The sequence below is a fragment of the Physeter macrocephalus genome, unplaced genomic scaffold, assembly GCF_002837175.3.
Source record: "Physeter macrocephalus isolate SW-GA unplaced genomic scaffold, ASM283717v5 random_18, whole genome shotgun sequence".
NCBI classification, from domain to species: Eukaryota; Metazoa; Chordata; class Mammalia; order Artiodactyla; family Physeteridae; genus Physeter; species Physeter macrocephalus.
In genome coordinates this window covers 6,376-33,434 of record NW_021145304.1, presented here as the reverse complement: position 1 = coordinate 33,434, position 27,059 = coordinate 6,376, and the positions used below count along the sequence as shown (strand labels likewise).

Sequence of the window (27,059 nt, the reverse complement as noted above, 5' to 3'; positions counted from 1 at the left end):
CCCTGCCCTGCTTTGCTTCTGCAGCTCACACTGGCCTGGGTTTTTCCCTGACAGAGTGGGGGACCCTCCTCACCCAGCTAGAAAGGGGCATAGCCTTTGGGGACCCTCCTCACCCAGCTAGAAAGGGGCATAGCCTTTGGGGACCCTTGTTCCATACTCAGTGCCTTTGGGGGCCATGTGGGTAATGGTTTCTGGCACCTTGAGGGAAGGGGGTGGCCCTTCCTCAGCTCCCCCTAACGGTTGCCCCCAGAGCCTCACATCCTGACTTTTGTCTGGATTCGACCTTTAATCTCCAGACCCTTCTGTGCTGCTAGTTCACTTCTGAAACAATGTAATGTGGGCCAAAAGTAACTATGTGGGAGAGCCGGATTCGGCCTACAGCGGATGGCTGGCCGCCTCTGCTTGACTCCCCTGCCCTGCCAGCCCCGTGAGGAGCTTACAGGAGAAAATCATTTTAATGGAATTGTCACAAGGGACCCCGCAGGGCTGCTTAAACATCCCCATTTCACAGATGGAGGAAATTCGGCTCGAAACAAGGTCCCCACCTGGAAAGGGACAGAGCCAGCAGGAGGCCCCCAGCCAGCTGCTCCGGGGACCCGCACATGGCACTCTGCGGTCCGGTCCCGCCGCAGAGGAGGAGCCCATCTTCCAGGGTGGCACCCTTGGGTTTGAGCTGCAAGATATATGTGGGGCTTCCACGAGACAATGTCTGTGTCATACAATGGCCTTCACTGATGACTTGTTTTGAGAAGTGCCTGGGATGGGTCCTGCCCAAGGGGCTGCCTTGTGCTGGGGACCCTCTCACTAGGGTCCCCTGTTAATTTTCCCTGGCTTCCTGTGTGAGGCCAGCAGCGGCACACGCTTCTCCCCTCACATCTCGGTCGGAGACAGCTGGGCATGGGCCTTGCCTTGAGGCTGGGTGTCGAGGGCTACTTGTAATTACACTTACCTGGCTATGTTTATTTACCAAGCACTGATCTTGTGTTTCCCAGGGCGCTGTGTGCCAAGTACTCTACAAACATCCTTTAATCCTTAAACGGCAATCCCTAGGAGATGGGCCCCATTATTACCCTCCTTTTACAGCCAAGGGAACTGAGGCACAGAGAGGTTAAATGACTTGCCCAACGTCACACAGCCAGTAAGTTGCCGAGCCAGGATTCAAACCCAGGCACTCTGCCCTCAGTCACCATGCCGTACTGCCTTACGCAGCAGAGAAACATTCATCTTTATTCCGGTTTTTATTTTTTTATTATTTTTTTAAAATTTTATTTATTTATTTTTGGCTGCGTTGGGTCTTCGTTGCTGTGTGCGGCCTTTTTCTAGTTGCTGTGCATGGGCTTCTCATTGCGTTGGCTTCTCTTGTTGCCGGAGCACGGGCTCCAGGTGCACGGGCTTCAGCAGTTGTGGCTCACGGGCTCCAGAGCGCAGGCTCAGTAGTTGTGGCGCACGCGCTTAGTTGTTCCGCGGCATGTGGGATCTTCTCGGACCAGGGCTCGAACCCGTGTCCCCTGCATTGGCAGGCGGATTCCCAACCACTGCACCACCAAGGAAGCCCCCGTTTTTTTTTTTTTTTTTTTTGGTCACGCCGCGCGGCATGCGGGATCTTAGTTCCCTGACCAGGAATCGAACCCGTACCCCTGCGGTGGAGGTGCAGAGTCTTAACCACTGGACCACCAGGGAAGTCCCCTTTATTCCAGTTTTTATTAACAGTCAGAAAACAAAAGATAAGCTGAGAAATAAAAGCCATACGTTCAGACAAAAACTGGTACGCAAATGCTCACAGCAGCTTTATTCATAATTGCCAAGAGGTGAAAACAACCCAAATGTCCATCAACTGATGAACGGATAAACACAATGTGGTCGATCCATACAATGGAATATTACTGAGCCATAAAAAGGAACAAGGCACTGACCCATGTTACAGCGTGGGTACACCTTGAAGACATTATGCCAAGTGAAAGAAACCAGACACGAAAGGCCACAGGTTGTATGATTTGATTTCTGCGAAATGTCCAGAAGAGGAGAATCTATAGAGACAGAAAATAGACTAGTGATTGCTAGGGGGTGGGAGGAGGAGAAATGGGAGTGACTGTTTAATGGATACAGGGATTTCTTTGGGGGATTATAAAAATGTCCTAAACTTGATTATGGCGATGGTTGCACAACTCTTGTGAATATAGGAAAAGCCATTGAATCGTACTTTATTTATTTATTTATTAGTCTAACTTTTAAAAAAATATACATAAGATATAGACATTTATTTATTTACATACTTACTTATTTTGGCTGCGCCAGGTCTTAGCTGCGGCACGCGGACTTCTTAGTTGCAGCATGCGAACTCTTAGTTGCGGCGTGCACGTGGGATCTAGTTCCCTGACCAGGGATCAAAACCAGGCCCCCTGCATTAGGAGCACGGAGTCTTACCCATTGGACCACCAGGGAAGTCCCTGAATTGTACATGTTTAATGGGTGAGTGGGAATTATATCTCAGCAAGGCTGTTTTTAAAAAAAATAGGCACAGCAGCTACTGAGCCCGCGTGCTGCAACTACTGAAGCCCGCGCGCCTAGAGCTCGTGCTCTGCAACAAGAGAAGCCACAGCAATGAGAAGCCCGCGTGCAGCAGTGAAGACCCAACGCAGCCAAAAAATAAATAAAAATTTAAAAAGAAAAGGCACAGAGGGTTGTAGGTTTTATAGAAAGGTGAGAGGAAGTATTATTACTGTGTAGGAAAAAAAAAATGAAAACTATCCTCACACTCGAATTTTTTAAAATTTCTTTTGGGATAGATTTAGGTTTTTGTTATTTTTGGAGGATTCTTTTTTCCCTCCAAACATTTGGTAATGAAAACTTTCAAACACACATGTCGAGCCCTGGTCCGGGAAGATCCCACAGGCCGTGGAGCAACTAAGCCCGCGCGTCACAACTACTGAAGCCCGCGCGCCTAGAGCTCGTGCTCTGCAACAAGAGAAGCCACAGCAATGAGAAGCCCGCGTGCAGCAGTGAAGACCCAACGCAGCCAAAAAATAAATAAAAATTTAAAAAGAAAAGGCACAGAGGGTTGTAGGTTTTATAGAAAGGTGAGAGGAAGTATTATTACTGTGTAGGAAAAAAAAAATGAAAACTATCCTCACACTCGAATTTTTTAAAATTTCTTTTGGGATAGATTTAGGTTTTTGTTATTTTTGGAGGATTCTTTTTTCCCTCCAAACATTTGGTAATGAAAACTTTCAAACACACATGTGTAAGTTGGAAGAATGACCCAGCAGCCTCCCTCATCCTCTGCCCCTAGACTTGACAAAGGGTCACATTTTGCCACGTTTGCTTCGTCACTTTATCGTTTTTGTTGTTGTTGTTTTTGATGAATCGTTTGAGAGTACATTACAGATACGACATTTCCGCCCCTTATCATCTCCTCTTCTTCCTCTTCTCCTTCTCCGCGCAGCTTGTGGGACCTTAGTTCCCCGACTAGGGACTGAACCCAGGCCCTCGGCAGTGAGATCGCAGAGTCCTAACCACTGGACCGCCAGGGAAGTCCCATCCGCCATTTATCTTCTGAGAAAAAGGAATACTACATAAAATAGATAACCAGCAAGGACCTATTGTATAGCACAGGGAACTATACTCAATATTTTGTAAAACCTATAAAGGAAAAGAATCTGAAAAAGAATATACAATACACATATATGTATTGAGATATATATACATAAACTGAATCACTGTGCTGTACACCTGAAACTAACACATTGTAAATCAACTATACTTCAGTAAAATAAAAATAAAATAGGGAATTCCCTGGCGGTCCAGTGGTTAGGACTCCAGGCTTTCACTGCCATGGCCTGGGTTCAATCCCTGGTGGGGGAACTAAGATACCGCAAGCTATGCAGCGCAGCATAAAATAAAATAAAATTTAAAAAAAATTTTTTTAATTTTAAAGGAATACTACCTAACCACAATTTAATCATCACACCTAAGATCATGAATGGTAATTCCATAATCATATGTCATCTAGCCTGGACACAAGCGTCCCTAGCTTTCCTCAAACTGTCTTTCTGGCTGGCCTTTTGGAAATTGGGATTTCATAAAGATTCCTGCATTGCATCGCGGTCTGCATTTCAGGGGGCGGCCCTCAGTGATGGCCCGGCCTGGCCCGGAGGTGTCTGGGTCCTTCACTGACCCGACCTCTCTCTCTCCTCTCTCCGCAGGAGCCCAGGATGTGCGAGTTCGGGCCGCGGCCGAGGTGCGGGGCCACCTGGGGGCCACCGTAGAGTTGCCATGCCACCTGCTGCCCCCAGCACCTGAAATCCGAGTGTCACAGGTGACGTGGCTGCGCCTGGACGCGCCTGAGGGTAACCAGAACGTGGCCATCTTCCACCCCCTGTATGGTCCCAGCTTCCCCAGCCCGAAGCCTGGCAAGGAGCGGCTGTCCTTCGTCAATGCCGGGCAGAGCACCGGGGCCGGGCAAGGCACAGAGCTGGAGGTGCGGGACGCCACACTGGCCCTCCGGGGGCTGACGGTGGAGGACGAGGGCAACTACACCTGCGAGTTTGCCACCTTCCCCCGGGGCACCAGTCGGGGAGTGACCTGGCTCAGAGTCATAGGTGAGCAGGGTGGGGGGCAGGGCCGCAACGAAGTGGGAGGGTCGGGGGTGCAATGCGCGAGAGCCCGTCACCGGTGTGCTTCTCCTCTGTAGCTGTGATATCGACCTTGTCCGTGATCTTCAGCCAATGGGCAGCTATTCATTAAGCACCTACTGTTTGCCACACGCCGTTCTGCAAGTTGGAGAAACAGCCGGCAACAAGCATTCCGCAAATTGAGTACCTACTCTGTGCCAGGCACTATGCTAGGCTCTAGGGATAAAGCAGTGAGGAAGACAGCACTCCCTGCCCTCCTAGAGCTTATACTCCAAACAAAGGAGTAGATAACATACATAAGAAAAATAAGAGTGAGTCAGGTGGTTATAGGTGCTTCAGAAGTTGGAGGGGAGCAGGTTACAATTGTAAGTGAGGGTGGTCTGGCGCTAACCCACACTAGGAGGTGAGGGAGCCCTGAAGGAGTTTCAGGCAGTGGGAATAGCAAGTGCAAAGGCCCTGAGGCAGGGCACACCTGGAATGTCTGAGGAAGAGCAAAAAAGTCATTGTGGCTGGAGATGCATGAATGGAGGAAAGTAGAAGGAGGCAAAGGTCAAGGAGGCGATGGGGGAGCACAGATCACAGCCTCACGGACCACGTGAAGATTTTGGCTTTTGCCTTGAGAGAACAAGAGCTACAGGAAATTCTGAACAGAAGAGGGACGTGATCTGGCTTGGGTTTTCACAGGCTCCTTCTGGCTATGTGGTGGGTGAAGGTGGAGGCTGGGAGACCACAAAGGAGGTGACGGCATAAGTCCAGGTGGGAGGTGATGGCAACTAGACCACGATATGGAGGCAGTGGGGGTGATGAGAAGAGATTGGATTATGGAAATATTTTAGAGGTAAAGCCAGAGAATAATCAATTTGGCAAACAAAGGAAACACCAGGATGTTGCAGAAGCCACCCTCGGGGACACGTCCACGAGCAGAGGAATGAATGCACAAGCAGAGGAAACAGCCTGTGCATATGCTGGGACATGAGAGCCAGCTTGGCACGTTCTAGAAGGGAGGCTGGTGGGGCTGGTGGCAAGGGCTTGAGTGACCCTCAACAAGGCAAGAAAACTGACAGGGTCATGACGATTGCATGGGCCTCATAGACAGAGGCCAGGTGGCTCGACTTCATCTGAATTTTTTTTTTTTTTTTTTTGCTACGCCGCTCAGCTTCCAGGATCTTAGTTCCCCGACCAGGGATTGAACCCCTACCTTCGGCAGTGAAAGCGTGGAGTCCTAACCACTGGACCACCAGGGAATCCCCTTTATCTGAAACATTATTTGGAGCCATCAGAGGGTTTCAAGCCATAAGAGCACCCCTGAGCAGGCTCTTGAAATTGCTTAAAAAAGATGACTGGCTGCTGTGTGTGGGCCCATCAGAGGGGTAGACAAAGGTAGAGGGAAGCAAGGAGACCAGGTGAGAGGAGGCATTGGCTTGGAAGGGGGAAGAAGCAGGAGGAGGGGAGGGGAATGGAATAAGGAGAGAAGCGGAAATAATCACACTTTTAAGAGATAGAAGGGGCTTGTCTGTGAATTAAGGGAGGAGGAGGATCAAGAACTCCCAGGCTTCTGGTCCAGCAGGAAGGTGACCCGCACAACCACTTAGCAAAATGGGGAAGCCTTAGGGAAGGCGTCCTTTTGAAGATGCTATTTCTTGCTAAATCTAGGCAATCCCCTGGGATCCCATCTTCCCCCAGCAACTTCACAGAAGCCACGTCACTCTGGACACTTTAGCTCCCTCCCTCTCAGCCCCAGAGAGTTGGGGAAGTGTACCCTGTTCTGTCCCTCAGTATACACTTCCCTTCCCAAGGAGCCCCAAAACCACAGTTGTTTTGCATAAAGCACAGCTGTTCTCCCCGCTCATCCCTCACAAAGGTCTCCCTTCTGCAATCATTTGTTCTATTCAAGAGATGCGTAGAGAGCACCTACCATGCACCAGGTGCCTACAAAAGTGCAGAACAGAACAGTGAAGCCTCCGCTTTCTTGGGGAGTCAGATGTCAGGGAAGTTTTCTTGAGGAAGTGAGGCTGGGATCTGGAGGAGGAGGAGGAGGAGCAAGACAAGGAGAAGGGATGCCAGAGCACTCCAGGCAGTGCAAGTTGCTAAGACCCTGCAGTGGGTGGGAGCAGGGAGGGAGTGGGTGTGCCTGGAGCTGTCATAGGACTGATGGGAGGGTGATCAGGGAGGATGTGAGGAGGCCCGTCAGAGACTTTGGCAGTCAGGAGAGAATGCAGGAAGGATAGGAAAGGAGAGGAAGGCAGTACCACGTTGAGAAGCTCAGGAGATATCCAGGTGGAGAGATCCAGGAGGCAGCTAGAGATGCCTCCTGGATCTCTCCGCCTGGTGGAGAACTCAGGTGTCAGAACTCAGGTGTCTGGTTATGGGCACACATTAGTAACTGTGGGTTGTCATTATTATTCCTCGTGGAGGTTTACCCTGCCTAATATTTTTGCATGTTTTCCAGGAGGATGAGTGAAAAGGGCAAAAAATTTCCAGCTTTGGGAAGCTCCATTGCCTTTATTCCACTTCTGGCACCACAATCTAGTGGTGATTAAAGGAAAAGAAGTTGGAGGGCTTTTCAGCTGGACCTTTGAACCTCATTATTCTGCTTTGGCTTTTCTTTTAAAATCTCGGCCTCTTCCAGACTTGTGGACATTGTCTGATTTTCTAGCAGAGCAGAACAGAAAATATAATGGCTAATACTTAGGTAGCACAGTGAGTGTCAAGTACCGTTCAAAGTGCTTCACATATCAATTTATTTAATCTGTACAACAATCCTATGTGGTGGGTATTATGATTATCCCCACTTTACAAAAGAGGAAGCTGAGGTACAGAGTTGGGAAATGACTTGCGCAAAGCCATGCAGCTGCAAAGCAGCAAAGCAGCAAAGCTGGGAATTGAACCCAGGCAGCTGGGGCTTAACTGCTCAGCTCCACTGCTGAGGTGTTTGTTGAATGACTCGAGGTGTGGAGTGACCCACGCTGCCCTCTGTTCCTCTCCCCAGCCCAGCCCCAGAACCATGCCGAAACACAAGAAGTCACACTCAGTCTGGATCCTGTACCCGTGGCCCGCTGTGTCTCCACGGGCGGCCGGCCACCTGCCCGAGTCTCCTGGCTCTCACCCTTGGATGGGGAGGCCAGAGAGAGCCAGGTGTCAGGACCCCTGCCTGGTACAGTCACCGTCACCAGCCGCTTCACCTTGGTACCCTTGGGCCAAGCAGATGGTGTCAAGGTCACCTGCAAAGTGGAGCATGAGAGCTTTGAGGAGCCAGTTCTGCTGCCTGTGACCCTCTCTGTGCGCTGTGAGTGCATCAGGATGTGACCACACCCCCAATACTGTCTACCCCGGCTTCTCTAGGGCACCGTATACATTATCCCTGAGTGTTGTCTACATTGGCATTCTGGGTCAAATTCTGCACTGCCTTCCTGCCCATTGTCTACACTTGCTCCCCGGGACAACATCTGCACGCCGCCCCCTCATTGTCTATACTGACTTCACTAGGCTCTCACCTTGCTGCCACAGTCAATGGTAAATCAGAATGGGTTTGCAAGGGTCGGTATCATACATTTCTTCCCAATTCCACATCCAGTGAAGTCTTACCGGTAGCTTCAATCAGCCGTGTGGAGCATTTACACCAAGGAAATTGACAAACACCTCACATCAGGGCTATTCTATTTTTCTTCCCCCTCCCTTTTCAGAGAGCCAGTTTACCAGCACACACCTGCACCCAGCAATCTTTTCTGGCTCTCGTGGACCCCAGTTGACACTGCTCCCTCACTGTCTATATCCACTACTCTGTCTACACTACCCAACCCAATATTGTCTACATACACACCCCCATTCATACTGTCTAAACTGGCTCCCTGGACACTGTCTATACTGACTCTCCTGGGGCCTCTACACCTACTTCTGCACCCCAGTGTAATCACATTGGCTCCTCTGGACCCTATCAACAAAATATGTGTTTTGTTGTTGTTGTTTTTTGGCCACTCTGCGGATTAAACCCGGGGCCACGGCAGTGAAAGAGCCGAGTCCTAACCACTGGACCGCCAAGGAATTCCCCGCTGTACGCTGTCAATATCCACCCCTTCTGATATGCTGTGTGCTAGCTCTTCCCCAGACTGCTTTACACCAGCACTGCCCAATATCACCCAGAGAGGCTCCCCCGGCACTCTTCCCACAGACCCCGCCAAACAGTTACTCTAGCAGCTTTTCCAGCCACTGTCCAATCATACCCCATACCCCGACTCAGCAGTTTCTATACTAGTTCCCCAGACAATGCCTTCAGTGAAACTCACTCCCTTATCTACTCTGGGCATGTCAGAAATGACACACATTATCTAGAGTGGCTCCCTCGGGCGCTGCCTGCAACGAACAGTAACTTCCTCAAAATGACCCTCAGCCGTGTCCCTGGACAGTGTCTGTACAGCCCGGATTGATTTGCCCCATGCATTTTCCATCGGTCCACCTCCTGCCAGCCCATTTCTTTAGGATTCTTATCTATCTGCTCACCTATCACCCCTTTTGGGATTCTCCCTGTCACTGAGCCAGTCCCCCCATTTCCTCCAGACCCCCCTGAGGTCTCCATATCTGGCTATGATGACAACTGGTATGTTGGCCGTAGTGAGGCCTCCCTGAACTGTGACGTCCGCAGCAAACCAGAGCCCACAGGCTACGACTGGAGCACGTGAGTCCTGTTTGGACCCAGACTCCTGGGTCTGAGGGAGGAGGGGCTGGGGGTCTGGATCCTGGGTCTGAGGGAGGAGGGGCCGGGGTTCTGGATCCTGGGGCTGAGGGGGGAGGGGCCGGGGGCCTGGATCCTGGGGCTGAGGGGGGAGGGGCCGGGGGCCCGGACTACTGTGTCGTGAGAGAGGAGCACCATCGGCCGAAACCGTGAGTCCTCCAGAAGGAGGGAGCTCGCAGTTTGGGGTGTTAAGGAGTAAGTTTCAGGTCCGTAGAGCTTGGCTCCTGAGGGCTGTCAGACCTGTACTCCCCGTGGACCATGCTGTCCTTCTCATATGACCCCCAACCCCCCCCCAGGACTTCAGGCGTCTTCCCAGCCTCAGCAGTAGCCCAGGGCCCCAAGCTGATCGTCCACTCGGTGGACCGGCTCTTCAACACCACCTTCATCTGCACCGTCACCAACGCCGTGGGCACGGGCCATGCCGAGCAGGTGGTCCTAGTTCGAGGTAAGCGGGTCTCGGGGATGGTGTGTGCGACTGGGTCTGCTCCCCAAGTGTTCCTCCTCCCTTCCGGGTTCTGGGGCTGCACTGGAGGAGGCTGCGCCGCCGACCTGGGGAGAATTCAGACCCGCCTCAGTGATGGGAGGGGGGCGGTGTGGCTTGCCCCCAGGTGGGATCTGGATTGGGGTGCCAGGGTAGCACTGACAGAGGAGGTAGGACGTTGAGACCTGCGCTGGGGTCTTCCTAGAAAGTAGAGGCCTGGGAAGGGTCTTCAGGGAGAGATCCAGGGACATTGGCCTGGCCTCCAGCCAGTGAGACACGCCCACAGAATTGCACAACTAACAGTCACGTGAGGGCAGCTAGACAAACACTCGGAAACAATGGACTTCTTACAGTGAGGGCTGGTCAGTACGACCCAGAAACCAGTTTGAGTGTGTGTTGGGATGTTTGTGTTTCTAGAGGTGGCATTTTGGGTTTGTTTTGCTTTGCTTTGTTTTGGGGGTTTTTTTGGCCTACCACTCGGCTTGCGGGATCTTAGTTCCCCGACCAGGGATCGAACCCATGGCAATGAAAGTGTGGAGCCCTAACCACCGGACGGCCAAGGAATTCCCTGGAGGTGGTATTTTGGAAATGGTGGCTGATGTGTCTGTGGATCAAAAGTTCTCTGAGTCTCCACGATGGGAACTCAAAAACACAGATAGGACCCAAGACACGTATCTGGAGAGGAAAAAAATAAAGCCAAAAATAAAGCCCAGGTTCGGGCTGATGGAAGTGGGCTCGCAATCACAACTGTAGCCCGGGAGGCTTAGAGGGAGGCAGGGAGCCTCACTGGGTGGGAGGAGGGCCCCCCAGAAACACAGCCAAAGACAAACTCATAGGCATCAGTGTGAAGACAGACACACCCACACCTGGAGACAGACGGAAGCAGGCCCCCTTACTGAGATGATCACAACACACACACACACGCACACACACACACACCTGGAAAGACACCCAAATGAAAACGGATCCCTCTTGAGGAATTCAGACACTCGCCGGGGAGATATGACGTAGCTACTCAGAAACAGTGTCACAAACCACACCCCCAGAGAGACTGTTGGCCCGCCTTCCGCGCATCTGACATGCTCAGGTGCACAAACGCACACACCTGGAGGCAGACACCATCACGCAGACATGCTAGAAGCAAAAAGAACCGCGGACAGCAACAATTCCAGGCGCGGAAACATCGTCGCTCACACACACATGCTGAGAAGGTAACTCGAAGATGTTCGAGTGCACTCCCTTGGAAACTCCGAAAACCCCATTGTGGAGATTCTCTTTCAACAAACCGTCATCTGACAAGTATTTGCTGAGGTTTCCTCTTGGCCAGGCATCCTCCTCGATGTGGGAATACAATGGTGACCCAGTCTCAGTCCCTGCCCTCAAAGGAACAGCCGGAGGAGGGTCAGCTCCACGCACCCAGCAAGGTGCCCAACTGGAAATACACCCCCTGAACCTCTATCCCAGATACTCACTGGAGAAACTGGTCTCCCCACCCGCACTGGGTCAGTAGGCACCTCTGTGGGGTGGAGCCTGCAGAACACAGGCGGGATCACACTTGAGGGCCATCGGAGGAAGACAGAGCCAAGAAAGCATGGACCCCCCCCCAAACACCCAGAAACCGCAGGGATATCCACCACTGGAAACCCCAAAGCGAACACACTGGGTTCAGAGTTCAGCCTTGGGTGATATTCACCAAGTGAAACACACATACTCAGCGCCCAATCAGGAACCTGGGCGGTTGGGGGCTGCGGGTAATGCGCACAGAATCACACCCCCAGAGACTCTCCCAGTGGTAACCACAGACCCGCAGACAGTCAAAAGCTTCATTGCAAAGACATGCACCTACGGATGGACGGCAGCAAACGTGGGGACACCCTCTGAGCACCCTAGAAATCATCACGGGCAGTGAGTGTGCCATCAGGTGGCCTTGCCCAGAGAGGAGATTCACTCACAGCTCTTGGCAGGGTCACGTCAGAGGGTCTCAGAGACACCTCACGTCCCCATGCCCACACAGACCCGCACACGCTCTCACGCTCGGTTTGGGGTTCACGCCAGCAAAAATAAGAACACAGGCACGGCCACAGGCTAGACGATGCTTCAGAGAATTTCTGACCCACAGACAGGTACACGCTCGCCCACCATCTCCAAATCATCTCCAGTAACACAGACACACGTTCCGACACGCGCGAAAACTGGTCTCCAGGCTTCACTGGAAGAAATCTTTCCCATCTCCAGGGTACAGGTATAGGAATATATTCCCCCTAAAAAGTTTCACAAAATACTACTTACCCTTCATACTTGAGGTAAACTTTTTCTGTTCTATTTTGTTTTACTGCTGCTTGTGAGTCACCAGACTGATCTGACAGCCCGCTAGGTCGTGACCACCAGCCCCCCTCCCCCGTTTTTGAAAAACATAGAGAAACAGATGCCTGGGTCCCAGCCCCTCTGGCGTGCAAAGGCGCGGGGAGGGGAGGGTCAGGTGTAAATGGACCCTCCCCCCGCCGCCGCCCCCCCTCCCCCGCACAGAATCACACCCCCAGAGACTCTCCCAGTGGTAACCACAGACCCGCAGACAGTCAAAAGCTTCATTGCAAAGACATGCACCTACGGATGGACGGCAGCAAACGTGGGGACACCCTCTGAGCACCCTAGAAATCATCACGGGCAGTGAGTGTGCCATCAGGTGGCCTTGCCCAGAGAGGAGATTCACTCACAGCTCTTGGCAGGGTCACGTCAGAGGGTCTCAGAGACACCTCACGTCCCCATGCCCACACAGACCCGCACACGCTCTCACGCTCGGTTTGGGGTTCACGCCAGCAAAAATAAGAACACAGGCACGGCCACAGGCTAGACGATGCTTCAGAGAATTTCTGACCCACAGACAGGTACACGCTCGCCCACCATCTCCAAATCATCTCCAGTAACACAGACACACGTTCCGACACGCGCGAAAACTGGTCTCCAGGCTTCACTGGAAGAAATCTTTCCCATCTCCAGGGTACAGGTATAGGAATATATTCCCCCTAAAAAGTTTCACAAAATACTACTTACCCTTCATACTTGAGGTAAACTTTTTCTGTTCTATTTTGTTTTACTGCTGCTTGTGAGTCACCAGACTGATCTGACAGCCCGCTAGGTCGTGACCACCAGCCCCCCTCCCCCGTTTTTGAAAAACATAGAGAAACAGATGCCTGGGTCCCAGCCCCTCTGGCGTGCAAAGGCGCGGGGAGGGGAGGGTCAGGTGTAAATGGACCCTCCCCCCGCCGCCGCCCCCCCTCCCCCCGTCTCTCCCAGTCACACCCTGCATGCAGGGGGCGGGGAAGCGGGGGGGGCGGGGTCTGATAAGATGCCAGTTGCATCCATGTCTATACCTGTTGTGGGGCCCGGACGCCCCCTCCCTCATCCTCACCCCTCCCCGCTTAGGGCTCCCTGGCTTCCTTCTCCGCCCAACCCCACCCCCCATCCTCCCCCAGACCCCTCCCCTCCCGCAAGCTCAGCCCCTGCTGGGAGAGGAAACCGGGACTGTGGGCTTCAGGAGCCCCATTTGCCACACTGGGGACATGTGCTCCCAGCCACTCCCGCTCCCGGGGGAGGAGGAATTACGAGGAGGCCCCTCGCCCTTCTCGGTCCCCTTTCTCTCAAGTGCAAAGAGCTTTGGAATCAGACAGCCTCACCCTCAAATCTAGGCTGCCTCTTCCTCCTGGCTGGATCAGCCCCAAGATTCCGTGACGCTGACCTTGGAGCTTCTGGGAGGGGGTCTCAAACTCAGATGCCTACAGGGTCCTGGCGAGTGACCGGGGTGGCCAGGTGTGGAACTCTGTCCCCTTCGGAGTCACCAGCCTGACCCAGCCACAGCCCATCACCAGGTGGAGGAGATGAAAGTTTAGTGTTGCCAGATCTGATTTTTTTTTTTTTTTTTTAATTTTTTGGCCACGCGTTATGCCATGCAGGATCTTAGTTCCCCTACCAGGGGTTGAAGCTGTGCCCCCTGCGGTGGAAGCGCGGTCTCTTAACCACTGGACCGCCAGGGAAGTCCCTGGGATCTGATTTTTTTTTCCCCCTAAAAGAAATCTGGAATTTGCAGTGAAATGGCCTAGTGCTTTAAATGTTAGCTAGCAAGTTTAATTTTGGTTTTTTTGTTGCTTGGTTGGTTGGTTTTCTATTTTGTTAGCAAGTTTAATTTGGGGAAAATGCTGTGCAGGTGTAAGGAGATCCATCTGGGGGCCACCCATTGGCAACCCCTCCACATACAAAGCGCCCAGCCTGTAGCGAAGAGGGAACGGGCTCTCCCTTCCCTCCACCTTCTTCTGCCCAAGTTGAGTCACCTCCCTAGTTCCCGTCACTGCCCTGCTGTGTCCTGGGTCCCCCCCTCCCCACTCCCAGATGTATCCTCTTGACCTCGTGTCTCCCTTTCTCTCTCACCCCTTCTTCTCTCTCCTCAGACACCCCCCGGGCCTCGCCCCGAGACGTGGGTCCAATGGTATGGGGGGCTGGTGGGGGAATACTGCTGGTGTTGCTGCTTCTGGCTGGGGGGTCCTTGGCCTTCATCCTGCTGAGGGTGAGGAGAAGGAGGAAGAGCCCAGGAGGAGGAGGAGACGGCAGCAGAGGAGGATCCTACGATCCGAAAACTCAGGTGTTTGGGAATGGGGGTCCCGACTTCTGGACGCCAACTGCCCCTGTTTCCCTGAGCCCAGAGGGCAAGGACGAGGAGGACGAGGAGGAAGAGGAGGACAAGGCAGAGAAAGGCCTCATGTTGCCTCCGGCCCCGGCGCTCGAGGACGACATGGAGTCCCAGCTGGACGGCTCCCTCATCTCCCGGCGGGCAGTTTATGTGTGACCCCAGGACAGGCAGACAGCCAAGGGTCCCAGACTGGTTGAACTTGTTTGTCCGGAAGACACTGGAGTTCAAAGCTACCTCCCACTTCCTTTTCTGGGATGTGCAGGGAGGTGGAATGTCACACACTGGACTTCTGTCTCCAGGGCTGCATGGGGCAGGGGAGCCCCCCTCCCCGGGGAGCTCAGGCATGGGGACCCACAGAGCACCCTCCCCCCCAGAGACTTGATTTGGGCTCCAGCCTGCTCTGGCCCCATGACACTCAGGAGTTAATAAACACCTTGGAGGAAAACACTGGGGGTGTCTTGTAATACATCGGACCCCCTCCTTGGGGGGTGGGACGGGGACTGCTAGGTCCCAGGGCGTGGGCCCCGGAGACTGGGAGCCTGGTGGAGGCTAGACTTGGTGAGGCTGGGGTTGGGGGCCGGCGGGGGTGGGCTCTGGTCACTTGGGTCCTTGAAGGACACACTGGATGCCAGTGGGACTAGGAACTGGGCTTCGAGGCTGGTGCTTGGACTCGGGAGTTCCAGGACAGAGGCTGCCTTCCTGCGTGGAGTGGCCAGACTGGTGGGAGAACCGAGCTCCCCGGGAGAGCTGGGCTGGGATACTGGACTTGTGGGCCCTTGAAGGTGGGGAGGGACTGGGATCTGACCCTCTGAGGGCAGCTCAGACCCGACCTCCCAGAGCTTGCTGAGGATACTGGGAGGGGGGAATTCCCCTTCATTCTCGGGGCGCTGAGGGGATGGGGCAGGCGGGGTTGCTGAGGAACCAGGAAAGTCCCACCTCTGGAAGACGCGCCAGTGGCCTTTCGTACCTCCTTTGTGTTCCCTTGTGCCCAGGCTGTGCCCAAGGGGATCTTCAGTGATTCAGAGGGAGGGGCTGCAGCTCTGTATCCTTCTCACTCCCCCCACCCCCCCGCCATCAGAAAATCTCCCAAACCCAGGCAGGGGACTGCGGTGGAGGCATGGAGGGGGGCAAGGTCACCTCTGCTCTCCTGAGCCCCGTGGCCACCTTGGTAAAACACCAGTGGCCTTCATCTCTGCTCCTGAGGCTGTCATGGGACTCGGTAAGGCTGCACCCGAATGCCCAGCGTGGGGCTGAGGGCCCAGGAGGGGCTGGGTGAGCCCGTTTCTTCCCCCTGCATCTCCTTCCACTCACGGTGCGGGGACACCGCGGTGACTCGGGCAGAGCTTGCCCTGCCCCCCCGGATATGCAGTCAACAACGGGAATAGCAGCAATTTTAGGGTGAGCGTGTGTAGACTGAGCAGCAGTTACTCTGATATTTCCCCCACGCTCTGAAGCCCTTCAGAGGGTGCCAGGCTGTGTAACAGGAAGTTGTGGAAATCGGATAGTCCAGGGATCCAGGCAGCATTTCCACCGGCAGCTTTCTCTCTGCATCTGTGCAGTGGGGTTGATGGAAGGGGGAAGCCTGTGGATGGGGCTTTGGCACACATGTTATTTCCCCTAGTTGTTTGTAGTCTGTACCACCCTGTCCAGGGCCCCCCCGCCCTCCTCCCACAATGGGAGGGTAGTGCCAGGAGGGCAGAGGCAGGAATTTGGCTGATCTGGCAGACAGTAGGTCCCTAAGCGTCCCTGCTGGGCCCCTCCTTACATGTCTAGAGAAACACCAACTGTGTGCCAGACCCCACCCCTTGGAGCGCGCAGTGTGGAAATTGGCAAGTAAACAGGTAATGGCTCCAAAAAACGATTCAGGAAGTGGGAAGTGTTACAAAGGAGAGGCCCAAGGGGTCATGGGCTTCTCTCCACCCCTCTTCCTGTTAGGTTAGAGGAGCTGTGATCCTCTGCCTAGGATGACTCCATTCTATATAATGAATGAGGGGGTCTGGTCCCAAGTCCAGAATCACACCCCGCCCCCCAATTTTTTGCCTTTTCACTCCATTCCTCATCAGCTCTCTTCCCTTAGCTCTACACTCTCGCATCATCATTCTGCCCTGGCCACATGGCCTCCTTGCTGTCTTTAAAAACAACTTGAGGCTTCCTCCCCAGGACCTTTGCACTGACTGTTTGCTCTGCCTGGAATGCTCTCGTATTCTCATGGTTCACCCCCTACAGCTCCTTCAGGTCTTTGCTCAAATGTCACCTCACAGTAAGGCTCTCTGTGACTGCCCTTGAGGGCCCCTGCTCTGTCACTTATCACCTACCCTACGATACACTATTATCTTCTATCACTTACTATCACCTGGCATATTAGCTATTGTGTGTATTTCTCTACTGGTGTCCTCCCTGCCCAACAAAACATTAGTCTAATGTGACTGGGGCTTTTGTATGTTTTGTTCACCACTCTATCACACAACAAATGATCATTAAGGATTAAGTGAATAAAAAGAATGTCCTCTGCCCTTGGGAAAAGAGGTAGGCAGGTGGGTGGTGACTTGGGAGGTGGGGCTGGGAATAAGGCACTGTGGCTTCCTCCTGGAGACTCCCTCACGCTGTCCCTCTTCTTGCAGAGACACCCAACACAGCAGGCGCAGGGGCCACAGGTGGCATCATTGGGGGCATCATCGCTGCCATCATCGCGACTGCTGTGGCCGCCACAGGCATCCTCATCTGCCGACAGCAGCGGAAGGAGCAGAGGCTGCGGGGGGCAGAGGAGGAGGAGGAGTGAGTGATGGGCCCTAAGAAGTGGATGAGGGAGGGGTCCCAGAACTGGGCGCACAGAGTTGGGGAGGAGGTTGGGAGAAAGTCATCAGCAATGGCTGAGTGACCCAAAATGACCATGACTTAAATGGGGTGGAGAGGAGAGTTTATTTCTGTCTCCTAGAAATCATGGCTATGACAGTTCTGCTCTGTGACGTCATCAGAGCCCAGGCTCCTGCTATCTTTTTGCTCCACCTTCCCTAGTGCGTGACCTTCATTCACATTCCAAGATAGCTCCCCCCTCTTTTATTGTTGTCTATTTACATGACAACCAGACATGGCCATCCTGGCCTCAATGACCCCATTCCTTTCAGTGGGAAAGGGAAATGGAAATAGAGGGCAGTAGGCAGCCCTGTAAAGGAACTCATCGCTTCCTCTCATTTCCCATTTCCCAGTGGCCTAGTCCCATGGCTGCCTCAGCTGCAAAGGAAGCTGGGAAACGTAATCTTTATTCTGGTGGCCACATACCCAGCCAAAATCTCTATTACTATGAGAAAAGAGGAGCCTAGATATTGGGGGAAACTAGCCCCACTTCTCTGTGTAGAACACTTATGTGCCAGGCTTGATGAGATGTATGTTACATGTGTGATCTCAATGAAGCCTCACATCCATCCATCCATTCATTCATTTGTTCAATAGGTATTCAGAAAGTACCCACTTGGGGCAAGACCCTGAAAGCTAGGAACACAACGATGAGACAAACACTTAAAAGATGTCCAGAAATGTAAAATAAATTTTAAAAATAAATAAAAGACGTCCACACACATAAACATATCATATCATGGAAACCTAATTTTCAGATGGAGCTAAGGGTACCCATTTTCTCAAAGAGGAAACAGGTTCAGAGAGCTGAAATCACTTGCTGAAATTCATCCAGCAAGAAAGCATTTGGGGGGCAAAATGGTTCTGAAATAACATGACCCAGTGTGTGTGAGGGAGAACACTTGTTAAAAATGCACCTTCCTGGGCTTACACCAAACCTATTGAATCAGAACTTTTACAAGAAGGGCTTGGCATCTGTATTTATAACAAACTCCCTAAGATGCACAAGAAAGTTTGTGAACCACTCTCTTAATCATCTAGTCAATGCAAACCAACAACTTGCTGTTGATCTCTTCTTCTAAGCCCATGAGACCCAGTGGTGTCTGAGATGGCCCTGGCCCTGGCCTCCCAGGGTTCACAGTCTCAAGGAGACAGACCTGTTCCCAGACAGTGACAGTCCAGCATGGCCAGGGATGGGCTAGGGAAGCTGAGGGAGCTGGGAGAGGCTAGAAGGGGCACCTGACTCAGCCTGAAAGATCAGGGAGGGCTTCCTGGAGGCAGGGACATCTGGGCTGGGGATTAAAGGCATAGTAAGCCTCCATCATTATTATATATATACAGGATGCTCTGGTCTGAGGGTGTGTAGAATGAGGGAATTTAACATAGTTTGGGGGGCAGGAAAGCATTTCATTCATTTATTTCATTCCCTCTTCTAACACATATTTCCTGATATTCCTCAGAGTGTGTTCTGGGAACACCATGTTGACAACACGGATCTCATTCTTTTTCCCCTCACATTGCTCACAGCGGGGTACAGTCGTTGAATGAGATCAGAAATAATATTTCAAATACAAACTCAGCACTCACTCACAGTAAGTGCCCTGTGAGGGATGTATAGGTAGATATGATCATATAACAGGAGTTCCGGATCCTCCTGGAGAGTCAGGAGGGCTTCCTGGAAGAAGAGAAATTCATGGGATGAGTAGGAGTCAGCTGGGTAAGGGGAGGTGGGTGATGAAAAGAGAGTTCAGACAGAGGAAAGAACTGTGCAGTGGCCCTGGGGTAGAGGGCTTCTCAGGGCTTAGCCTTCACCTGACCTACCTCCTACCCCACAGCCTAGAGGGGCCTCCCTCATACAAGCCGCCAACTCCAAAGGCAAAGCTGGAGGAGCCGGAGATGGTGAGTACTTCCCCTGGAGCCCAGGCTGCCCCCACATCCCCACACCACTTTTGCCACTGAGGGTGGGGCTGGGAGGGGGGACTGGTGGGGAGAGGCTGTCTGGGAGGGGGGGTGGTCCTGACCTGTCCCTCTCTCTCGCATCGCAGCCCTCCCAGCTCTTCACCCTGGGGGCCTCGGAGCACAGCCCACTCAAGACCCCCTATTTTGATGCTAGTATCTCGTGCGCTGAGCAGGTAGGAGCTTGGGAGAGGACAAGCGTGGGTTTGGGATCTGAGTTTAAGGGCCTCCTTACATAAGAGGTCAAGGACTAAAGGTTACAACTCAAGTTCAGAGCTGTATCTCTGGTCAGACCTCCGAGCTCTGAGATACATTTAGGATTCAGTGCGGGAGGTCATGGTTGTAAAAGTCCAAGGACGTGGGGTAAGAGTTTAAAGTCATCCCATCAAAGAAGACTGGTTGAGTATCTCCATTTGCCAGACACTGTACCTGGAGCTGGGACAAGACAGACAGTCACTCCCCTCAGTGGCCTTCTGGAGATCAGAGGTTGGATGTTGAGTTTGAGACAAGTCAGTTTTCAAGGGGCATTTAGAGCTTAAGCTTAGGTCAAGATTGAAGTCAGAGGCTCATGGGGAAAGACTTGGAGTCAGTGATCAAAAGAAAAGGAGAGGCTCAGGATTAACAGGGTAGAGTCCATGCTCTGGGCTTTGAGTTAGGGACCAGCTGTATGATTGTCCCAGTTCAATATCAACCCAGGTGACAAGGGGTGACATAGGGTGAGGTCAGTTCTGGTTGGCATGGGGAGATGGTGGTCAGGATTTGAGGGTCAAGGAGCAGAGTGGGATTCTGTGTCATGTTCAAGAGGTGACCTTGGGTTCATTCCCTCCCCATCCCCAGGAAATGCCTCGATACCATGAGCTTCCCACCTTGGAAGAACCGTCAGGGCCTCTGCTCCTGGGGGCCACGAACCTGGGGTCCCCCATGCTGGTGCCTCCAGGGCCGCCTGCTCTGGAGAGGGTTTCCCTGGATCTAGAGGACGAGGAGGAGGAGGAAGCCTATCTGGACAAGATCAACCCCATCTACGATTCCCTGTCCTACTCCAGCCCCTCTGAGTCCTACCAGAGCAAAGGCTTTGTCATGTCCCGGGCCATGTATGTGTAAGCCGCCATGGTCCTGGCCTCTCACCTCTTATTTTTTGATCCCTCAACTTTCTGCCAGGGATCTAGGGCCCCCTGATCTCTCGCTTGGCCACTGTCAGTTAACACACATGCATCTCATCTGTGACTTCTATCTTGGCGGCTCCACTGTGACCTCTAATGCATGATCTCTGACTCAGAGAAATGGGCCATGACAATGGAAAACTGATAACCTTATCTTAGGAGGGGCTGGAGAAGGTAGGTTTCTGCACAACCTCTTACCCAAGGGGTCCTCAGACTGTGACCTTAGATTATACCTCTCATGTCCCACCATCTCCAGACTCCCCCCAAATCCCAAAGAAGACCCCAGACCTCTGATTGGACCTCAGGCAGTCACTCCTCTAACAGCTCTGCTTGGGTGGGTGTTGGGGGCATCCTGTTGCTCAGACCTAAGCCCTCCAGGTGGCAGAGCCCCACTCGCCCAGTCCCCACCCTGTCCCCCAGTGGTGGGAGGGAGGGGATTTTCCCAGCCCAAAGCAGAACTCCCCATCTCCTCCCTCCTGCAGGCAGGAGTCTCAGGGTACAGACCCTTCCCTGAGCTCCCACTACCCCAATTCCTGTGTACAGAGGATTATGCCCCAGCTCAGGGCTACATGGGGTGAGCTTCATGCAGAGTGGGCCTTGCTGACCCCAGCCTTCGGAGGATTTGCTGTTACTTTGAAGACTACTGAGTCCTCTTACCCCTGCCCAGTGGGGTTGGACCCACCGGCCTGGGTGGGGGGTGGGGAGTGGATCACCTGGGTCAGGGGTAGGGGATGTGATATTGTTTTGTAATACAGCATTTCCTACAAAATGAGTTTGTACTTTGACCAGGTCTCAACTCGTGTTTACTGTGGGCTGTGAAGGGGATGGGGGTGGAACATAATGGGTAATGAATAGGGGGGTCCGGGGCTTGAGAGAATCAGTAGACTAGAAGTCAAGATGGGTTACAAACATTAAGAAAAGGGCCAAAGATGCGAAAAAGATCATTGAGGGGATAATGAGAAAAATGCATAGCCTAAAACATAGTGATGGGTAATGGAAGGAGTGGGGAGGAGTCCAGGGCATTGTGATTAACGAAAAAGAATCTGCAACAGCAGTCTAATGGGTAATGGACCGAAATAAACGGAACAAAGTAGAAATAGCAGTAATTAAGTACGAGGCGCTCGGGTGTAATGAATAAATGGCAATAAGAATAGGCCAAAGGCAAAATTATGAATAATGTTGTAATAGGAGCTCAGGGCGTGATGGGTAATAGGTCTGAAAGAATGAGCCAGGGGCAGAGGGCTGAATAATGGAGAAATAGGGGCCGCAGGCATGATGGGCAATAGACCCAAAACCTTATGATCAATTAAGAATTAGCTAAAAGGGGGCTTCCCTGATGGCGCAGTGGTTGGGGGTCCGCCTGCCGATGCAGGGGACACGGGTTCGTGCCCCGGTCCGGGAGGATCCCACATGCCGCGGAGCGGCGGGGCCCGTGAGCCATGGCCGTGGGGCCTGCGCGTCCGGAGCCGGTGCTCCGCAACAGGAGAAGCCGCAACGGTGAGAGGCCCGCGTACCGCAAAAAAAAAAAAAAAAAAGAATTAGCTAAAAGAATTAGGGAAATGAACGGGCATAAATGGGCTAAAGGTAGTACAGGCAACCAAGCTGAAATGAATGAAGCAGAAGGCATGCTGGGTAATGGGACAGGAATGAATGGGCCAAAGATGGAAGACGCAGTGACTGGGGCAAGGGTTGTGGGGAGAGATCCAGAAAGCATGATGGGTAACGAAAGGGGTGGGTCTACGGCAACCGTCCCGTTAAATAGGTAAGGGGCATTGTGGGTAACAAGAAGCAGGACAGCGTTCACATAACAGGTTAGAATTCTCCCGTGGCACTGTGGGAAGGGGTAGCACTTCCGGCTTTCGGTGTGCGACTCCGGACTAGGGAGCCGCCCCTTTGCCGCGGTGCCTGGTGGGACGCGAGGCCTGACCTTGCTGCCTAGCAGCCTCTGCCGCGCAACCCACCTTTATCCGTGTCCCTTGACCCTGGCACATTAGCCAATGAACACACAACGTTGATTACGTCACCAGGGTCCGACCCCTGTACATGCTGGAGCCAATCAGGATGCTTCAAGGGCAAAGGGCGACCAATTATCATGGCAACATAGCTGCAGGGCGGAGTCGAAAGAGGGGCGCCTCCTGGAATGGGGCAGAGGCGATACGCCAATGGGCGTTGCAAAGTGCTCAGCACAGACCAATGGAGGGCGAGCACCGGAACCCGCGGCATCTAGAGCCAATCGGTGTGGGCTCCCCAAGCCAATGGGAAGGGGGGGAGGTGTGCTTTGACCTGTCTGCGAGTGGGAACCAACAGAAAAAGACGTTCCAAAGAGGTGGGTGGGACTTTCATCCATGACTCCAATAGTAAGGCCAGACCCTGAAGCTGGTGGGCGGACCCCACGGCCCGGTAAACCAATGGGCTAGGCGGGGCGGGGCGACGGTGGCGGCGGCGGCGGCGGCAGCGTGTTCGGTTGCGCGTGCCGCACGGGGTGGCAGCGGAGCACACCGGGAGGAGGCGCTGCCGCGCGTGAAAACGGGGTCCGAGCAGAGGGGTGTTCGCTGGTGACTGGGCCCGGAGCCTGCGGGCCTTGACCTCTGCCCTCTGACCTTTCCCTTTGCAGGCGACCATGGGGAACGTGTTGGCCGCTAGCTCGCCGCCCGCAGGGCCGCCGCCGCCGCCTGCGCCTCCCCTCGTGGGACTGCCACCGCCTCCGCCCTCTCCTCCGGGCTTCACGCTGCCGCCGATCGGGGGCAGCCTGGGTGCTGGAGCTGGCACAGGTCGAGGTTCCGAACGGACCCCGGGGACTGCGGCCGCCAGCGCTGGAGGAACCGGGGATGATAGGGCCTGCGGCTGCCTGCCCAACCCGGGCACGTTCGAGGAGTGCCACCGGAAGTGCAAGGGTGAGGGGCTAGGGGCCCGGCGGGCTTGTGATGGCCCGGATATCGGGGGAAGGAGGAGCACACTGAGGACCTTGGGAATTGGCACGGACCGTTGGAATCATTTAACAGAGCGTTAGGAGTTGACGTTGGGATCGAATGGCACATTGAACTTGGGGCTTAGAACGATGGGATCAAATGGTGGAACCTCAGGATAGAATGCCAGAGCAGTAGAGAAAGCCTCAGGGACCTCAGGAGCCCCAGGAATCAGCTAAGCCAGCCTCTGTGATTGGGAGGGAAACTGAGGCCCAAGGTCACAGTGTCAGCAAAGGACCAGTGGAGGTGGAACCCAAAGCTTCTGGATCCTGGCTTGGAGTAATTGTGATAGCAAAAGTGGCAGCAGCTTATTGAGCACCGTCCTGGCATTCAGTATGTGTTAACTTATTAAATCCTAGCAATATTTCTACGTGGCGAGCATCTTCAACTTACAGATGATAAGTTTGACATAGATAAGGTGACTTGCCTAAGGTCACACAGGTAGTAGGTTCTGGCCCTGGAATTTGGATGCAGGCAAAGGCCTTGGTCCTGGGCCCATCCACTAGGCTATTTACTGGTTGGGATCCCTGGAGAAGGGAGAACGGGGACGGTACGGAAGGAAGGGATGAGAAATGGGTGTGTGTGTGTGTGTGTGTGTGTGTTGGAGTGTGACAGCAGTTCTGTCTCCTTTAGAGCTGTTTCCTATTCAGATGGAAGGTGTCAAGCTCACAGTCAACAAAGGGTTGAGTAATCATTTCCAGGTGAGCCTTCCTGGTCCCATCATCCTCCAGAGGTCATCCCAGCCATCCCCCTGCATCTGCACGTACAACCCTTTTACTCCTCCTTAAAGGTCTGGGCTCCTTGGTACTTGGAAAGACTCAGAGACACAGTGTCGGGCTGATCACACAATGGCGGCCAGTGGTAGGGTTTAGGGACCCAGAATCCAGAGATACACCATCCCCCCTCAGCCAGCATCCAGGCAGAATGAAGTACCAGGTGTGTAGCCCCATCCCCATCCCCAGCCCCAGCACATCCCTTCTCTGAGTCTCTAATCCAGTCAGGCCACACCTCCCAGTCTTCATCCCCTGCCCAGACTAGAGATGCCCTGATGGGGAAGCCAGATTGGCAAGTATCTCCCATCCCAGGCAGGAGAGGAGTTGTCCTGGGAGTGGGCTTGGCTGGGTTCCTTAGGGGGTGGCCACAGACTCGTCACCACAGCCCTCCCTCTTCTCCCAGGTGAACCACACAGTAGCCCTCAGCACAATCGGGGAGTCCAACTACCACTTCGGGGTCACGTACGTGGGGACAAAGCAGCTGAGTCCAACAGAGGTGAGGTTCCTTTTGCCATTCATTTACTGTATCTTCTAACAATGTAGCCAGTCAGGCGAAGAAGGCCTTGTCGGTAGGAGGCCAGGACTGCTGAGAGTGTTGGGAGGTGGAGACTGTCTCTCCAAGGTGCATCGGAACCTGGGTCATTCCTTCATCCTGATGCCCACGTCTCTGCCCAGCCCTGTGCTGGTTGAGTCTGGGGACACCAAGGTCACCAGACAGTGATGACCCAGAGTGGGCAGGGCTGAGCTGTAGATCTTGCAGAGTTTTGAAAGCCAAGCTAGGCATTTGAACTTTCGCTAGGGGGCGCAGGAGAGCCACAGAAAGATTTAAGTGAGAGAAAGACGTGGTCAGATGAATGCTTTGGAGATAGATAGCATTTCTCAGGCAGTCTGCCAAGGCTAGATTAGGGGAGTGAAGGCAAAACTGGAGACCCGGAAGGAGGCTTGGGCAGGACACAGAGTTGCGGGACTAAATTCGGTCTTTGATTATATTAATGATTTCCATGCAATAAATTCATTTATTTAACAAACCTTCATTGTAACCCCCATTCTGTGCCCAGCCCTGTGCTGGGTGGTGCTGGGGACATAGTAGTGACTGAAACAGCCATGGGGCTCACAGCCTACTGGAGAAAGGGAACAGCCTGTCCCCAGAGAGTAACAGTCCAGGGAGAGTAGGACTGAAATAGGGGAACCCAAAGGTTGTGTGTGAGCCCAGAGGGGAGCCTAACTCAGCCAAAGTGATCTTGGAGGGCTTCTTGGAGGCGAGAACCTCATTCTGAGGCTTTCTAATCCTAGGCTTCTCACCAAGGCCCATCACGCGTATACTTCTATGATGCTAGACCTCTAACCCTGCTCTCTGCCCCCACAGGCCTTCCCCGTGCTGGTGGGTGACATGGACAATAGTGGCAGCCTCAATGCTCAGGTCATTCACCAGCTGGGCCCCGGCCTCAGGTCCAAGATGGCCATCCAGGTGAGTGGGGGTCGAGTCGGCTGCTCCCCCAGCCACCCAGAGCACCAGGCTGCCCTTGAATTGAATTAAATCCAAGAACCCAACGCACAGTGAGGCCAAACAGACCAAAGCATCAGAGTTTGGAGCAGAGAAAGGTCTATTGTAACGACCAAGCAAGGGATACAGGTGGCTTGTGCTCTGAAGACCCAAACTCCCCCATACTTTTCACGGAAGAGTTTTTAAAGACAAATTTGGGGCGAGGGCTGCAGGACGGGTGACTTTGTTCTGGTTGGTTGATGGTGAGGTAACGGGGTGGAATGCCAGGAATCTTTTACTCAGCCTGAAGTTACCATCCTCCACCTGGGTGGGAGGCCTTTTATATCCTTGAGAAAGACCTAGGATTCTGCCTTATCATGGCACTATTGTTTGACTATTAATTGACTGCTTTTCCTTTGTTTCTGCTTTCCCTCACTTCCCTGATTAGAAAAGGTTTGGATTTGCCCTAGGGGAAGGTCTAGGAAGCTGAAGCCTTTTCCCTACAAACAAGAAAAGGGGGTTGGGTATGGGGACTAAAAGGCTTTGAGTACCTGGGAGGGCCCCATGGGGTCCTCCTCGGTTTCACCCTCACACTTGCCCCTCCCCTCCACAGACCCAGCAGTCAAAGTTTGTGAACTGGCAGGTGGATGGGGAGTACCGGGGTTCCGACTTCACAGCGGCTGTCACCCTGGGGAACCCAGACGTCCTGGTGGGTTCAGGTAAGAGGCACAGGGCTTGGAGGGGGGGTCAAACCCCAGTCCCAGCTTTGCCAGCAAATCCATTTCTTTCGCTGGCCCTCTTCTACCATCCAAGAAACGGTCACGGGCAGGTGTGACTTCAGAACACAGAATATCAAGACCGTAGCATTGTGGGGGAGAAAGCAGGTTCAAGTCCCAGCTCTGCCGCTGGCTTAACTGCAATTGTGGGAGCTTCCATCACCCTCGTGGGCTTCAGTTTCCTCATCTGTAAAATTGGGTTGCCTCACGGGGTTGTTGAGTGGGTCATGCGTGGAGAGCTTCGAATGGGGTCAGGCATGTGATGGTCCCAAGGAAATGAGCTGTTCTTGTTACTACTCATGGGGCTCTGGGGTTGCTCGGGGGCACGGAGCAGATCCCAAGGCAGGCAGAGTCCATGTGCAGCCGAGGGGAGGCAAGTAAGTCTGAGATGGAGGTGGAGGAGGAACGTTCCTGTTTAGGTTGGCTGCGGGCAGGGACCAGCTGACTAATGTCTGTACTTCTGATCTCTTCAGTTTGCTTCCCCCTTTTTTATTTTTGTCTCTGAGTGTCTGCTTTTTTTTTTTTTTTTTTTTTTTTGCGGTACGCGGGCCTCTCACTGCTGTGGCCTCT

General features: G+C 53.3%; 2 protein-coding genes across 3 annotated transcripts in view; both read left to right on the top strand.

Moving 5' to 3' along the window:
- Positions 1–21,276, top strand: part of NECTIN2 (nectin cell adhesion molecule 2) — a 28,505-nt gene extending 7,229 nt beyond the window's left edge. The window contains exons 2-9 of one of the 2 annotated variants that reach the window (XM_024132804.2): positions 4,203–4,598; positions 7,621–7,917; positions 9,186–9,303; positions 9,657–9,805; positions 17,144–17,297; positions 19,211–19,274; positions 19,421–19,507; positions 20,169–21,276. In XM_024132804.2, coding sequence (XP_023988572.1) covers positions 4,203–4,598; positions 7,621–7,917; positions 9,186–9,303; positions 9,657–9,805; positions 17,144–17,297; positions 19,211–19,274; positions 19,421–19,507; positions 20,169–20,432 — 1,529 coding nt within the window. In that variant the 3' untranslated portion in view covers positions 20,433–21,276. Of the gene's footprint in view, positions 1–4,202; positions 4,599–7,620; positions 7,918–9,185; positions 9,304–9,656; positions 9,806–14,283; positions 14,959–17,143; positions 17,298–19,210; positions 19,275–19,420; positions 19,508–20,168 lie in introns of those variants that run through there. The other variant, XM_024132805.2, reaches the window with a different exon arrangement.
- A 1,653-nt stretch (positions 21,277–22,929) lies between these two features.
- Positions 22,930–27,059, top strand: part of TOMM40 (translocase of outer mitochondrial membrane 40) — a gene marked incomplete at its 3' end in the record, with an annotated part of 10,388 nt that continues 6,258 nt past the window's right edge. Inside the window, exons 1-6 of the mRNA XM_028483320.2 lie at positions 22,930–23,022; positions 23,106–23,385; positions 24,091–24,158; positions 24,634–24,726; positions 25,597–25,698; positions 26,327–26,432. Coding sequence (XP_028339121.1) covers positions 23,112–23,385; positions 24,091–24,158; positions 24,634–24,726; positions 25,597–25,698; positions 26,327–26,432 — 643 coding nt within the window. The remainder of the gene's footprint in view (positions 23,023–23,105; positions 23,386–24,090; positions 24,159–24,633; positions 24,727–25,596; positions 25,699–26,326; positions 26,433–27,059) is intronic.